Source organism: Rhinolophus sinicus, linkage group LG04 (assembly GCF_036562045.2).
Source record: "Rhinolophus sinicus isolate RSC01 linkage group LG04, ASM3656204v1, whole genome shotgun sequence".
Lineage (NCBI taxonomy): Eukaryota > Metazoa > Chordata > Mammalia > Chiroptera > Rhinolophidae > Rhinolophus > Rhinolophus sinicus.
This window is the reverse complement of record NC_133754.1, coordinates 55,593,891-55,607,610: the sequence shown is the minus strand read 5'-3', so window position 1 is coordinate 55,607,610 and position 13,720 is coordinate 55,593,891. Positions and strand designations below refer to the sequence as shown.

At 48.2% G+C, this 13,720-nt stretch overlaps 1 protein-coding gene across 1 annotated transcript in view; it reads left to right on the top strand.

Moving 5' to 3' along the window:
• The first annotated feature begins 8,003 nt into the window (after positions 1 to 8,003).
• Positions 8,004 to 13,720, top strand: part of GAS6 (growth arrest specific 6) — a 41,800-nt gene continuing 36,083 nt past the window's right edge. The window contains exons 1-2 of the mRNA XM_019742102.2: positions 8,004 to 8,323; positions 8,587 to 8,753. Coding sequence (XP_019597661.1) covers positions 8,245 to 8,323; positions 8,587 to 8,753 — 246 coding nt within the window. The 5' untranslated portion in view covers positions 8,004 to 8,244. The remainder of the gene's footprint in view (positions 8,324 to 8,586; positions 8,754 to 13,720) is intronic.

Below are 13,720 nucleotides of genomic sequence, written 5' to 3'. Positions count from 1 at the left end.
GAAGGACAAGAGTGAGCGCAAGGAATTGAAAACCTATTTGAAGAAATAATGACAGAAAACTTCCCTAACCTGGCAAAGGAAATAGATATACAAGCCCAGGAAGTACAGAGAGTCCCAAACAAGATGAACCCAAAGAGGCCAACATCAAGACATGTCATAATTAAAATGCCAAAGGTTAAAGACAAAGAGACAATCTTAAAAGCAGCAAGAGAAAAGCAGTTAGTTACCTATAAGGAAGCCCCCATAAGACTGTCAGTTGATTTCTCAACAGAATCTTTGCAGACTAGAAGGGATTGGCAGGAAATATTATAAGTGATGAAAAGCAAGGACTTACAACCAAGATTACTCTACCCAGCAAAGTTATCATTTAGAATTGAAGGACAGATAAGGAGCTTCCCAGACAAGAAAAAGCTAAAGGAGTTCATCACCACCAAACCAGTATTACAAGGAATCTTAGAGGGACTTCTTTAAGATGGGAGTGGGGTTAGGGATGGTTGCAAAGGGGAAGGGATTAAGTATAAATTGGTTGTTACAGAGTAGTCATGGGGATGTAGGTTACAGCATAAGGAATATAGTCAATAACATTGTAATAACTAGGTATGGTGCCAGATAGGTACTAGATCTATCAGGGTGATGGGGCTGAGGGCAGGGTGAAAAAGGTGAAGGTATTAAGAAATACAAATTGATAGTTACAAAATAGTCATGGAGATGTAAAGTATAAGGAATGTAATCAATAATATGGTAATAACTATGTATAGTGCCAGGTGGTACTAGTCAGGGAGATCACTTCCTAAATTATATAAATGTCTAACCACTATACTATATACTTGAAACTAATATAAAATAATATTGAATGTCAACTCTAATTGAAAAATTTAAAAAGGGGGGGAAAGATCAATAATATTGTGATAGTGTGGTACAGTGTTGATGGTTGCTGGACTTATCATGGTGATCACTTCTTTAGCATAGGAAATAAAATCAATAATGTGGTAATAACACTGTATAGTGCGAGGTGGGTACTATTGAATAACTATGATGTATACCTGAAATATAATATTGTATGCTAGCTGTATTTTAATTAAAAATCTTAAAAGAAAAAGAAAAAAAGAAAAACAGTCTATTCTAAAAAGAAAAGAAATACCCTCATAACATGGAAGCAAAGGTTCTTAACAAAAATTTTGCAAACTCAATCCAACAATAGTTTATAAAATGACCAACTGGGGTTTATCCCAGGGATGCAAGGTTTATTTAACATTTGAAAATCAATCAAGACAACTCACATATTAATGAGTATAAAAAAAAAAGAAACATATGATTGTCTCACTACATGCAGAAAAAGAATTTGACAAAACCCAATATTAATTTTAAAAAACCTCACATAAAATTAGAAATAGAAAGGAACTTCCTCATATCGATAAAAAGCATTTGTGAAAATCCTACAGCTAACATTATGCTTAATGATGAAATACTGAATTATTTCCCTAGGATCAGGAACAAGACAGACATATCCACTGTCATGATTTCTAGTCAACATTGTAATGGAGGTTACTAGACAGTCAATAAAGCAAGAAAAGGAGTAAAATCACCCAGATTTGAAAGAAGGAAGTAAAATGTCTATATTTATAAATAATCATCTTGTTGTTTTGCATAATTATCTATGTAAAAAATTCTATTGAATCTACCAAAAAAAGCATTGAAATTAATAATTTAGTTAAGCAAAGTTGTAGAAGACAAATATACAAAAATCAAACGTTTAAAGACTCAGAAATTGAAATTTAAAAATTTACAATAGGATGAAAAATATAAAATATTTAGGAACACATTCAAAATGAATCATAACCATAAATGTAAAACTTAAATCTATAAAATTAAGAAAATCTTTTTGACCTTAGATTAGGAAAATATAATTCCAAAGGCAGAATTCATTAAAAATTATAGAAACTGTACTTCAAAATTAAGAACTCTGTTCTTTGAAAAGCAGAGTTTTCATTATTTAATGGAATGAAAAGTCACAGACTGAAAGAAAATATGTGGTAATCACACATCTGATAAAGGACTTGTATCCAGAATATTTAAAGAACTCTTATAACGCATCAAATAAATCAATAATTGGAAAAACAAACATCCCAAATAAAAGAAAAAAGATAAGAAAATTTAAACAGACACTTCGTCAAAAACTACATTTGGTTGGCAATAAGCACATTAAACAACATCATTAGTATCAGAAAAATGCAAATTCAAGCCACAATGAGATACCACTATACACCTAACTACTAGAAATGCCTAAAATTAAAAAGACTAACTACAGCAACTGGAATTCTCACCCTGCTGGTGGGAATGTAAAATGGTAATCGCTTTGAAAAACATTTTGTCAGTTTCTTAAAAAGTTAAGCAAATATCTACCACATGGTCCAATCATTCTGCTCTTAAATATTTCCCCAAGAGAAATGAAAGTTTATATGCATACAATAACTTGTATACAATGTTCATAGCTGCTTTATTGGTAATAGCCAATAACTGGAAACAAGAATGATAAACAAATTGTGGTAGATCCATACAACAGAATACTACTGAGCAATAGAAAGGAATAAACTATTGATATATGCAACAATGCAGACAAACCTGAAAATATGCTGAGTGGAAAAAAAAACAACCAGAAAAAAGTCTGCATACTGTCTGATGCCTTTCATGTAAAAATTCCAGAAAATGCCCACTGTTCCATAGTGACAGAAAGCTGGCCCGTGGTTTTGCCTAGGGATGGGGATGAGGATGGGGCAAGGACGTTCAGGAGAGAGGAATCACCAGAGGGAATGAGGAAACGTTTTTGAGTAATGGGTATGTTCTTAACTTGATTGTGGTGGTGGTTTCACAGGTATATACGTATATCATTGATATGTTGTCATGCGGGAGATCCTGCTCACAGCGCCATTTGTCGTGCGGGAGACCCTGCTGGGTCTCTGCTCCCGCTCCCCATACAAGAACGCAGGATATGGTGAGGCCAAAAAGGAACACCCACGGAGCCATAGGTAGGGGAGTCATACCACTTTATTCTCTCTGGCGGCACTATACTCTCACTGGAGGCTGGATCCACACTGTCCGCAAACCGCCATCCACGCTTGCCAGCCCAGCCGCCATCTTCTTGCTAGCCCCCATTCTTTCTCTCTTCTCTCTCTTCCTTCTCCCTCCTCTCTCTTCCTTCCTCGTAGCCACAGCAGTTATATTGTGGCCAATGGCTCACTGGTTACAGCTGACGGCCAACTAGCCACAGCTGATGGCCATGCAATCACAGTTGGCCATTTACTACCTGAGCCAGCACCTGTCTATGTGAGGCCGAGAGCCTGGAAACTACTCTCTGGGGCTCCGCCCCCACACTCCACCCCTACAGGCTCTCGCCTCACAATCTACGCGACAAGCGTCTTCCGCGAGGGGACCTGTGCGAGGAGCCTGGGGGTGAATGCAATATCCTGGACACAGCCAGGCTCTCTGGGCACAGCCAGGGTTTCTCAGGGCACCACCAGTGCTTCTGGGCACGGCCAGACTTCCTGGACTTCTTAGGGTACCACCTGTCTTCCCGGACACAGCCAGGGTTTCTCAGGGCACCACCAGTACTCCTGGGCACTGCCAGACTTCCTGGACTTCTTAGGGTACCACCTGTCTTCCCGGACACAGCCAGGGTTTCTCAGGGCACCACCAGTACTCCTGGGCACAGCCAGACTTCCTGGACTTCTTAGGGTACCACTAGTTTCCCCGGGCACAGCTAGGGTTTCTCAGGGCACCACCAGTACTCCTGGGCACTGCCAGACTTCCTGGACTTCTTAGGGTACCACCTGTCTTCCCGGACACAGCCAGGGTTTCTCAGGGCACCACCAGTACTCCTGGGCACAGCCAGACTTCCTGGACTTCTTAGGGTACCACTAGTTTCCCCGGGCACAGCTAGGATTTCTCAGGGCACTGCCACTTTCTCTGGGAACAGCCCGACTTCCTGGGCACAGCCAGGGTATCTTCAGGGCTCAGCCAAACTTCCTGGACTCAGCCAGGGCTCTACTCTCTCTGGGAACAGCCCGACTTCCTGGGCACAGCCAGGGTATCTTCAGGGCTCAGCCAGACTTCCTGGACTCAGCCAGGGCTCTCAGGGCACTGCCACTCTCTCTGTGCCTCTCAGGGTACCCTGCTGGAACAACAGCGACTCACAATCAAGGTGCTTACATATTCTCAATGGCGGCCAGTCAAGAGACAAAAGCAAATATCCCCCAGTTCCACTAACAACAGTTCCCAAACAAACAGTCAAGCGGTCCATTAAATTAGGGATGGAAGGCAATTCCCCATAGTCCATAGTCATTCACCAGGGCTGTCCTGGGGGTGAGGGACGACCTTGACCTCACCCTCATCTCCCACGGAGGACTCAGCAAGCGTTACCTCCTGGGACTATAAGTCCTGCATCCGGGCTGCCTGAGCAGGAACTTCCCCGGCCCACAGGGCTGCAACGACCTTCGCTTTCTCCGGCCTGTGCTGGTTGGGGAACCGTCCACATCTTTCCACCTCTCCACGGGGCTCCATCTCTCCAGCAGCTGCATGGCTTTTCCTGTGCTGGTGGGAGAACCGTCCACGTCCTCCCACCCCTCCACGGGGGTCCAGCTCTCCGGCAGCTGCTCCTCCTGGTCTTCCTCAGACTGGGTGTTCACACGCACAAACTGCTCCACCGTCCTTTGGAGAACTTTGGCCGGCACCATACCCTGCTCGCTGCGCCATTTGTCATGCGGGAGATCCTGCTCACAGCGCCATTTGTCGTGCGGGAGACCCTGCTGGGTCTCTGCTCCCGCTCCCCATACAAGAACGCAGGATATGGTGAGGCCAAAAAGGAACACCCATGGAGCCATAGATGGGGGAGTCATACCACTATATTCTCTCTGGCGGCACTATACTCTCACTGGAGGCTGGATACACACTGTCCGCAAACCGCCATCCACGCTTGCCAGCCCAGCCGCCATCTTCTTGCTAGCCCCCATTCTTTCTCTCTTCTCTCTCTTCCTTCTCCCTCCTCTCTCTTCCTTATATTGTGGCCAATGGCTCACTGGTTACAGCTGACGGCCAACTAGCCACAGCTGATGGCCATGCAATCACAGTTGGCCATTTACTACCTGAGCCAGGCACCTGTCTATGTGAGGCCGAGAGCCTGGAAACTACTCTCTGGGGCTCCGCCCCCACATATGTCAAAACTTATGTGTGGAGTTGATTGTATTTTCATCACATCTCAGCAAAGCTGTTTAAAAAACAAAACCAAACCCAAATATGATTGGTTTGGTCAGCACTCAGCACAGTGTCTTTTAAGACAAATAGCAAGTACAGTTGCTCGAACAACACAGGTCTGAACTGTGCAGGTGGGTCCACTTATACACATGGATTTTTTTCAATAAAATACATTTAGTCCTCCATATCCCCAGGTTTCACATCTGCAGGTCCAACCAACCACAGATAGAAAACAGTGTTTTCGATCCAGGGTTGGAAATTCACGGCTGTGGAGGGCTGACTGTATGCATTGTTCTATGCCATTTTATATAAGGGATTTTTGACCATCTACAGATTTTGGTATCCAAAGGGGGTCATGGAACCAATCCCCCTTGGATACCTAGGAATGACTGTTGTTAATTAAGTTTCTGGAGAGTCAAAAGTTATAGGTGGATTTTTGACTGTGGGGGGGAGTTGGCTACTCCCCTCCCCATGTTGTTCAAGAGTTAACTGTACTCAACTCACATTTATTGAGTGGATACCTAAATGAATGGTCTCATTACCTTGAAATCACCCACAGATGTGATGACAGAACGGAGAATGGAGAAGTTTCATTTCTCTACAAACACCTCATTTCCTACCCTACCTCCTACCTCACCTACATACTTACATCCCAGTTTATCCTTGGAAAGAGGAACCACTGGCTTTCCACCTCCTGATCATGGGCTGGTTGTCCATATAAAGAAGGGGTGTCCAAACTTTTTTCAACGTTTTTTACCAAGGGCCACATGCGGTAAAGTACACAAATAGCCAGGCCACTCACTCAAGGTGAAGTACATATTGCCTCACCTGGTTTATCTAAGTAAACTAAATATATTTTTGGAATTTGCTGCGGGCCAATTAAAAATGGGTTTCGGGCTGCAGTTGGCCTGCGGGCCGCAGTTTGGACACTCCTTACATAAAGCATTCATAGCCCTGAGTCTAACCTGCCCCTTGTGGAGGTGAACTGTCTACTTCATCATTGCTATTTCAAGGCATATAATATAGTGCCTGACAACTCTTTCTGATTTTGGAACACATTATCCAAATCGTTTCTTACTAATTTTCTATTTCTGCCTTAGAACAAATTTTACGCATTAGTAACTAGGTTGAAAAATGGGGAGTTAGCTTGGGTCAAGCATCCTCCACTGCTCCTCATGATTGCTTTCTGCATTCCGCAGTTATCAAAATCAAAATGAGCGAGTGTCTGTGAATGCTTTTTATTAAATGAAGTCTCTACGTAATGGGAGGTGTCATGATTATTGGGATGCCAATTCAGTAGAAGGAGTGAATGGGGAATATGGGAAAGGGGAGTGAGGTCCAGGCTAACAGGTCAGGGGACCTGAAAGACTGTCCAGGGGGGCCATACTGATGCCGGGTCACCTGAAGCAGTCGGTGGACACCCAGGCAGACCCTCCCGGAGGGACATATATAGAGGCCAGAATGCTCATTCTTACTCAAATCACACTGAGAACTGCATAGACTCTATAAACTCTCTTCTCCAAACACACAAATAATGGAGAAAAACATTGCAAACAATTTCTAGGAATTCACACATTTCTTGAGATCTATCCATGGGCTGCTAGTTTAGAACCCCTGAGAAATAATAGATAGATGTTCTCAAATACAATAGTCTTTCTAAGCTCCATGGTGTTTGCTGGGTGCTGTCATCACTAGGCTGCGTTTGAGTTGCTAGCTGACAAAGAAGTGCCTTGTTACTCTAGTTCAGACACAGGTACAGATGGCGTATCTTTTAAATTGTTAATTCTTTGAAGATGGTCCTCAAGAACATTTCCCAGAATTTAACATATTAATGCCCATTAACCCCACCTTCAAACCAATGACCTTAAAGAATTCTACCAGCAACGCTATTTCATTCTCCTACTACAGAAGGGGAGGAGCAACTGAGAGGTCCGGACTCTCTGTGTTGAACCCACCAAGCAAAATGACCAACCATTTGGGGTGGAGATGACTCACGGCCCCTTTTCTCATCATTCTGAGTGCATGGGGGAGGAGGTGTGTCCAGAGCAGTTTTCTCCAGAGGCAGGGTTCCGGCCTCCCCTCCTGCTGCATTGCCTGCGGGGGTCCCCCTTGAGTGGTCTGCTATGTTTTGGGTTTGTTTGGTGTTTTTGCCTGTGACTTTGCGAACTATCCCGGGAGGAGAGACAGAAAGTCTTGGTCTCTGTGAACAAGCACAATGTTGCTTTCAGCTTAAATATCCGCTGGGAAACCTCAAGGTTTTCAATGTCATCATTATGGAACACAAAGATTACAAAAGGAAATAACTTAATGTCACTCCCCGGTCCCCACTGGGATTCAGTTTGACCTCGGTTTATCTTTCCTTTGGTGGGTTTTAAGTCTTGAGAAAATCTACCCAAGAATGAAGACTCCACAAAGGATGTGGTAGATTTGGGGTGAGGGTGGTGGGATGGGAAAGAGGTTTCAATCTGGTAAATGGCCAAATTGTAGTACTTGGTCACGTTGTACCTGGGTGTTACTTCTTCTGTCCTTCTACTCCATCCGAATTAATACAATCAATCGCCAACTTGGGAGAAATTCCTCAGAGGCGCACTAGTTTTAGCAGCCCGCATGTAAAGTCGCCACGCCCCGATGACCTGTTTCCCCTTCAATCTTTGATCTTCAGAGCAAAAACCTGCTCGGGCGCCGGGAGGCTGGTGGGAGCTGGCGGCCCCGCCCGCGCGGCGCGGCCCCGAGGCCAGTCCTGCCCCCGGCCGCGCGCCCCGCCCCGGCCACCCCCGGCCGCGCCGCGGCCTCCGCCCAGACCGGCTGCGAGCCCGAGGTGCAGCCGCCGCCGTGATGTGACCTTCAGAGCCGCCTGCACAGGATGACCGGAGCCACCGCCCCGCGGCGCCCGCGGCTCGCCACGGCCTCCCGGGCGCTCTGACCGCGCGCGCTCCCGGCTGCCCGCCCGTCTCCCGTCCCCGGTCCGCGTCCCTGGCCCTTGGCCCGGTCCTCGCCATGCCGCCGCCGCCCGGACCTGCCACCGCCCTGGGCACCGCGCTGCTGCTGCTCCTGCTGGCCTCGGAGTCTGCGCACAGTGAGTACCGCGTAGGGGCCGCGGCGCTGGCTGGATCGAGAGACCCTCCCTGAAAAGATCCCGCCACCCCCGGGACAAGGGCAGAGCCAGTGCCCGCACCCCAACCGGTCCCCGTGCTCCCCCGGCCGGTGCGCTCCCGCCCAGCCACCGCATCCCCGGGCCCGCTGCTGGGAGGACCGAGCGTGCGGGGCCCGGGTTAACAGCGTGTCCCGGCTCTCTCTTCGCTCTCTCCCCGCTGCGTCCTCCCGCCCGCGTCGGTGCAGCCGTGATGCTGCGGGCACGCGAGGCGGCTCAGTTCCTGCGGCCCAGGCAGCGCCGCGCCTACCAGGTCTTCGAGGAGGCCAAGCAGGGCCACCTGGAGAGGGAATGCATCGAGGAGCTGTGCAGCAAGGAGGAGGCCCGGGAGGTGTTCGAGAACGACCCCGAGACGGTGAGCGCGGGGGCCGGATGCGCCAGCGCTGTGCCGGGGAGGTGGGCAGGTGGGAGGTGTGCGCCGCGCTGGGCGGGACTGCCGTGCGGAGCTTTAGGGCCGACAGGTCACCTCGAGCGCTGTCCCTGCAGCACCGCATTTCTGGGGACATCCATCAGTGCGCGCCCTGGTGGGGAGCCCCGGGGTTCCCCAGGCACCTCAGAGTTCCCTTCCCAGAGTCTACGGTGAGTCCCTCGTGGGGGCTACAAGTCACACTCTGAACTCTTAAATATGGAGACGTCGTGTTCAGGAATAGTGAAAGGGCAAGGATGTAGGGTATCGGAATCCCGGCCCACCCTCAAGCGTCCTCCACATCTTTTGAGCCTCAATTTTCCAGGTGACCCCCAGGTGCTCTGGTTAGCTGGAGGCAGAAACACATCCTTGAGCGGGGTCTTGTTGAGCCCCTGCAGTTAGTTCCCTTCATTATCAGGCCTCTAGAGGCAGCCACCGTGAAGGAAATACGCTATAGGTGGCCCCTCCGCCAGAAGGCAAAAGAGAGGCCGTTTGTAAAATGTAAAAGAAATACCCTGGTTAAAAAACCCAAACAGCTTCCTACCTCCCCTCCCCCTTAGCTGGATTGGAGGTGAGGGGTGGGGCTGTCCAGGCTTCTTGAACCTCGTGGAGAGGATGGAGGGTTTGCCAGAAAGAGGAATTGAAAGATGTCAGGGATAGAATTGCTTGCAGTAGCAGGTCCTAAAATATGATTACAGGAATAGTGCTAGACCATATATTGGGGGGAGGTGGGATGGAGGGGAGGGGGCACAGAGTCAGGGGGACCTCAGGGAGGAAAGAGGAAAAGCCCCCCCCCCCCACACGCACCAGCCCCTTTCAGCAAGGTGCGCCTTTAGAAGCAGCTGGTGACTTAGGAGCCTGATGGTGCTGGCTCAGGACTTACTTCTATTAATAATGTCCTTGCAGAATGTGGGGCGCCAGGCAGCCAACTGCACAGAGCAGCTCAGGTGTGGACTTGGTCTGTGCAGGAGCTGTGTGGTCTTAAGGGACAGGAGATGTGTAAGAATATTTGTGGTGGTTATGACCTGTGGGACCTAATGGAAGCCCTAGATATCTGTTACAGGGCAAATTACTTTGGAAAATAGAAGTGATAGAAATGGTGTGGACTTACATTACATCACTTTATGCTGTGAGATCAGGGTGATTTCACAGCTGTTTTTGGTTCTGTCAGATTTTTTGCTTTTAAAGAATTCCTCTGGAATGAAATAAATGTCACATGCAATAAACGAATGGCTCTGTGTGACTGATGAAGGCTTCTTTTGGACTTATATTTCTGATTGGTTGACTTGACAATCCCTTTTAAGTCCTCTTTCTGAAAACAGGCTTTAAAATGATTGACTCTTTTGTGCAGCTCTCTAGCTATGGTAACATTATTTTCTCCACTGTCACTGCTTTCAATGTCAGTAGCAACACAGTTTCAATCCTGTCCTATGTAGCAGGTTTGCCAGCCTTTACTGACCCCACTGTTTCCCTGTTTCTTTAATGATGAATCCTGATGACTCAGTGAATCGTGTTCCTGCAGAGGATTTCTGAAGGTCCTAGCAGCAGGGCTGTGTGCCTGGCCACCCAAGGTCACTGCCCAGCTGTGGAATTGTATGACAGGTGCAGTGTTCTCTATCCCCATGCCTACTCTGGACTGTTGCTTGTGCAGAAAATGTGGGATGGGGCTTGCAGGCGACAAGAGTTGAGAGTAACAAGGCTGCCATCCACCCAACCAGCGCTTTCCCTGCCCCCGCCCCAGCTTACCAGGACAGAAAAACCCTGGCCCTGCTTTCCCTTGCTGTCTGGACATACTACACATTAACCACAGTGCCACTTTTCTCAGAATGTTTATTCTGTCTCTGATTGTAATTGCTGTTATGTTGTAATTTTAACTTTATTTGCAAATGTATGGAGTGAAGATGAGAAAAAGAAAAGTGTTCTTGATCCCATAATTTGAACGCAACCATTGTTCTTTCAGCGTGGGTCTGCATGCAGGGACTTTGCTCTTCCCTGTGAGAGCTTGGCTTTCCCTCCCTTCTGAGGCACAGCCGAGTTGCTTTAAGGCTGAGGGTGGCGTCCTCTCTCAGAGTCTGGTCCCATCAGGAGTTTGTAAACTCCTTTTCATATCAAAGCATTTTATAATTTTCTAGAATTCTATCCTCCTTCCCAACACCCACCTCCAAATAGTAAGTATTTTTTGTTATTTATCAGCTTCCCAAGTTGGACTGGTTACTTCTGTGTCTTCCCTCCCAGTCAGTTGGATTGCAAGCCCTTCATTTTAACTTGAACCTTGCGTCTTGTGTAGACTGTTGTATAGACCAAGTGCTCTGTCTGGATTTGGCCCTTGGCTTGTTTTCATTTTCCCAGAGAGGCAGTGTAGAATGCTGAGAGGAGCCAGATTAGGGTTAGGGGTCAGGAGTCAGAGTTAGAGGTCATGGGGTTGATTGGAGTCCCAGCTGCTCCCGTAGACCAGTTGTCCTCTTCAATGTCCATATCTTCCATTTCATCCAACTCCTTGCTTTGGGGAGATCCATGCTCCCTGGGGTGGAGAGACCCTCCAAATACAATCCATTGCTAATGTATCATAGTAAAAACAGCACTTTTGAAAGAGGCAGTCCTGTGAAATAGCCAATGAGTTCCTCCGCTCCAAAAAGTTTGGGGCTCTCACTAGGAAATATTTATTCCTTGCTCCAAATGTAGCTCATTTTGCTTTTTGTTTTAATTTTTTATATATATTGAGGCTGATGGAGTGACCCAGGATGGTGACCACTGATCTTATTTAGTTTAAGAAGTGCCCAGGACCTGGCCGTGTGACTGCCACAGGACCTCGAGGGCCACAGGGCCCTAATGTGAATGGCGGCCCCAGAATTGGCGTTTCTTGACTTGAGATCGCCTGACTGTCTCATAGTGGTGCTTGTAGGAGATGCCAGCCCTCACAGACCAGGGCCACCTTCATGGCTGATTCCACCTGCCCCGCCTCACTGTCTACCAGGTTGGGATGCTGGAAACGGCTGGCCTGTCCTCAATGTCTGGCCCAGTTGTAGACACACACTTGCCCAGCTTTGGGTCTACCTTTGGTGGAGTTTACACCACTTCTCTTTCCTGCTGTACTTCTCCTGTTGCCATTCCTGGGACTCTGGGGGTACCCTGGTAGAGGAAGCCCCAGGGAGGGACTGGGAGAGCTGGGGGCGGCGGGCTTGGGAACCTGGATCCAGCTCTATAGGCTGCAAATCCCCTTACTGAGATTTGGAGGTTTGTGTTTGCTGAGCACAAGCTCTGTGTGGGGTGTGCTCTAGGTCTTCCTTTCTGATCTGGATCTTTCCAAACTGGGCTGTCTTCCTCTTTGTGGGGAGGGAAGGTGCCTGACTTTTAAAGCTCTTCTCCTTTTAGCAGTTAGCGATTAGCACAACTCCTGAGGTTATCACACACTTGTGCTAGAAAGGAAGGGAAACTGGGTGGGGTGGCTGGGGCTGTTGGTGCCTTCTTGAGCCTCAAGTAACCAGCTTCCTTCCTGGGGGCAGATGATCTCCCTCTGGCATGGAGGGGCCAAATGGTCTCCCACCCACATTCTTTCAGGCTCTAGGAGTGCCCCAGGCCACCCATGGTTGCCACTGCTAAACCCTGTCCCTCCTCTCCAGAGTCCAAGGGGTGATTACATTCCCTCCTTATCTTGTTTCCTTTTATGTTATTCTCTCTTCCTGGTATTTCCCTCTCCCTTGCTTTTCCGCCTTCTGGGACCGTGGGTCGTCAATCCCCCAGCTGTCTCTGCTGGGATTCTCATGAGTTCTTCTGAAAGCTCACCCAGGCCAGCCCAGAAGAGTCACCTTTCTACTTAAATTCTTTAAGGCAAGTGGGTTCCAGACACTTTAAAGACACCATCTCTGTAATTATCCTTTGCTTCTGGAAAGCATTCTGGATAAAAGTTGACCCCTGCCTGACCTGCTGCCCAGGTACATGTCACCACCTGGCAGCACCTGGTGCTTGCTCCTGCAGCTAAGCCACGGTGCTGATAGGAAAACAATTCCAGGCTGCAGTTTTTACCCCACCACCTGGTTTAATTTGAGATACAAACAACAATAATTACAATATTAGTAACTGGCTGGTGATACCCTGAGAATTCACAGCATGCATGGCCACTGGCTCGTGTTGGAGGGTGTCTCTCTGTCTCTGTCTCTCTCTACATATGTATATGCCTCTCGCCCTCTTTGTCTCTGCCCCCATCTCTCTCTCTTCTACTCCCACTCCCCCCATTGCAGCTCTCGCAGACATAGCTGTGGTGATGGGTTCTCTCCTTCAGAGGGTTTAGGGGTACAGTCAGTTTCAGAGCCCTACGGTGCTGCTGGCCTTGTCTTGAACTGCGTCTGCCCTCCAAGGACACCCATCTTCCTGAGGTTCCAGATTATTTGGGGACAGCTTGGATAGGAGTACCCCCTACAGAGGTGAAAGCCCCTCCCTCAAATCTTGCCTTTCTGGGGTGGCCTCAGGGGTCTCATGGGGGGCAGAAGTGGGCCCTGCAGGAGGATGGGTAGGGAGGAGGCATACCTTGTCACTCCCAGTGACTTTCCTGTGCGATGCAGGTCCCGTGGCTGGAGAGGTGACACTTTGGCTGTGTCACCTCCAGGATAGCTGCTGCCTACCTGCCCCCAACACCCCACTCTGCCTTGATAGCAACCCTCTCAACACATGCACATACACACCTACACACACTCAGGCACACACACAGATGTACACGCACACACAGTCATGCACGCACACATACACAGACACACTCAGACACATATATGCATACAGACACACACAGACACAGTCACAGGCCACAGACATGTAACACACATACAGACACACACAGTCACACACCCACACATACACAGACACGTATGCTCATACTCTTCTCTCTGCAACTTTGAGGTCCGGTAAGAAGTGAGCCCAGGTCC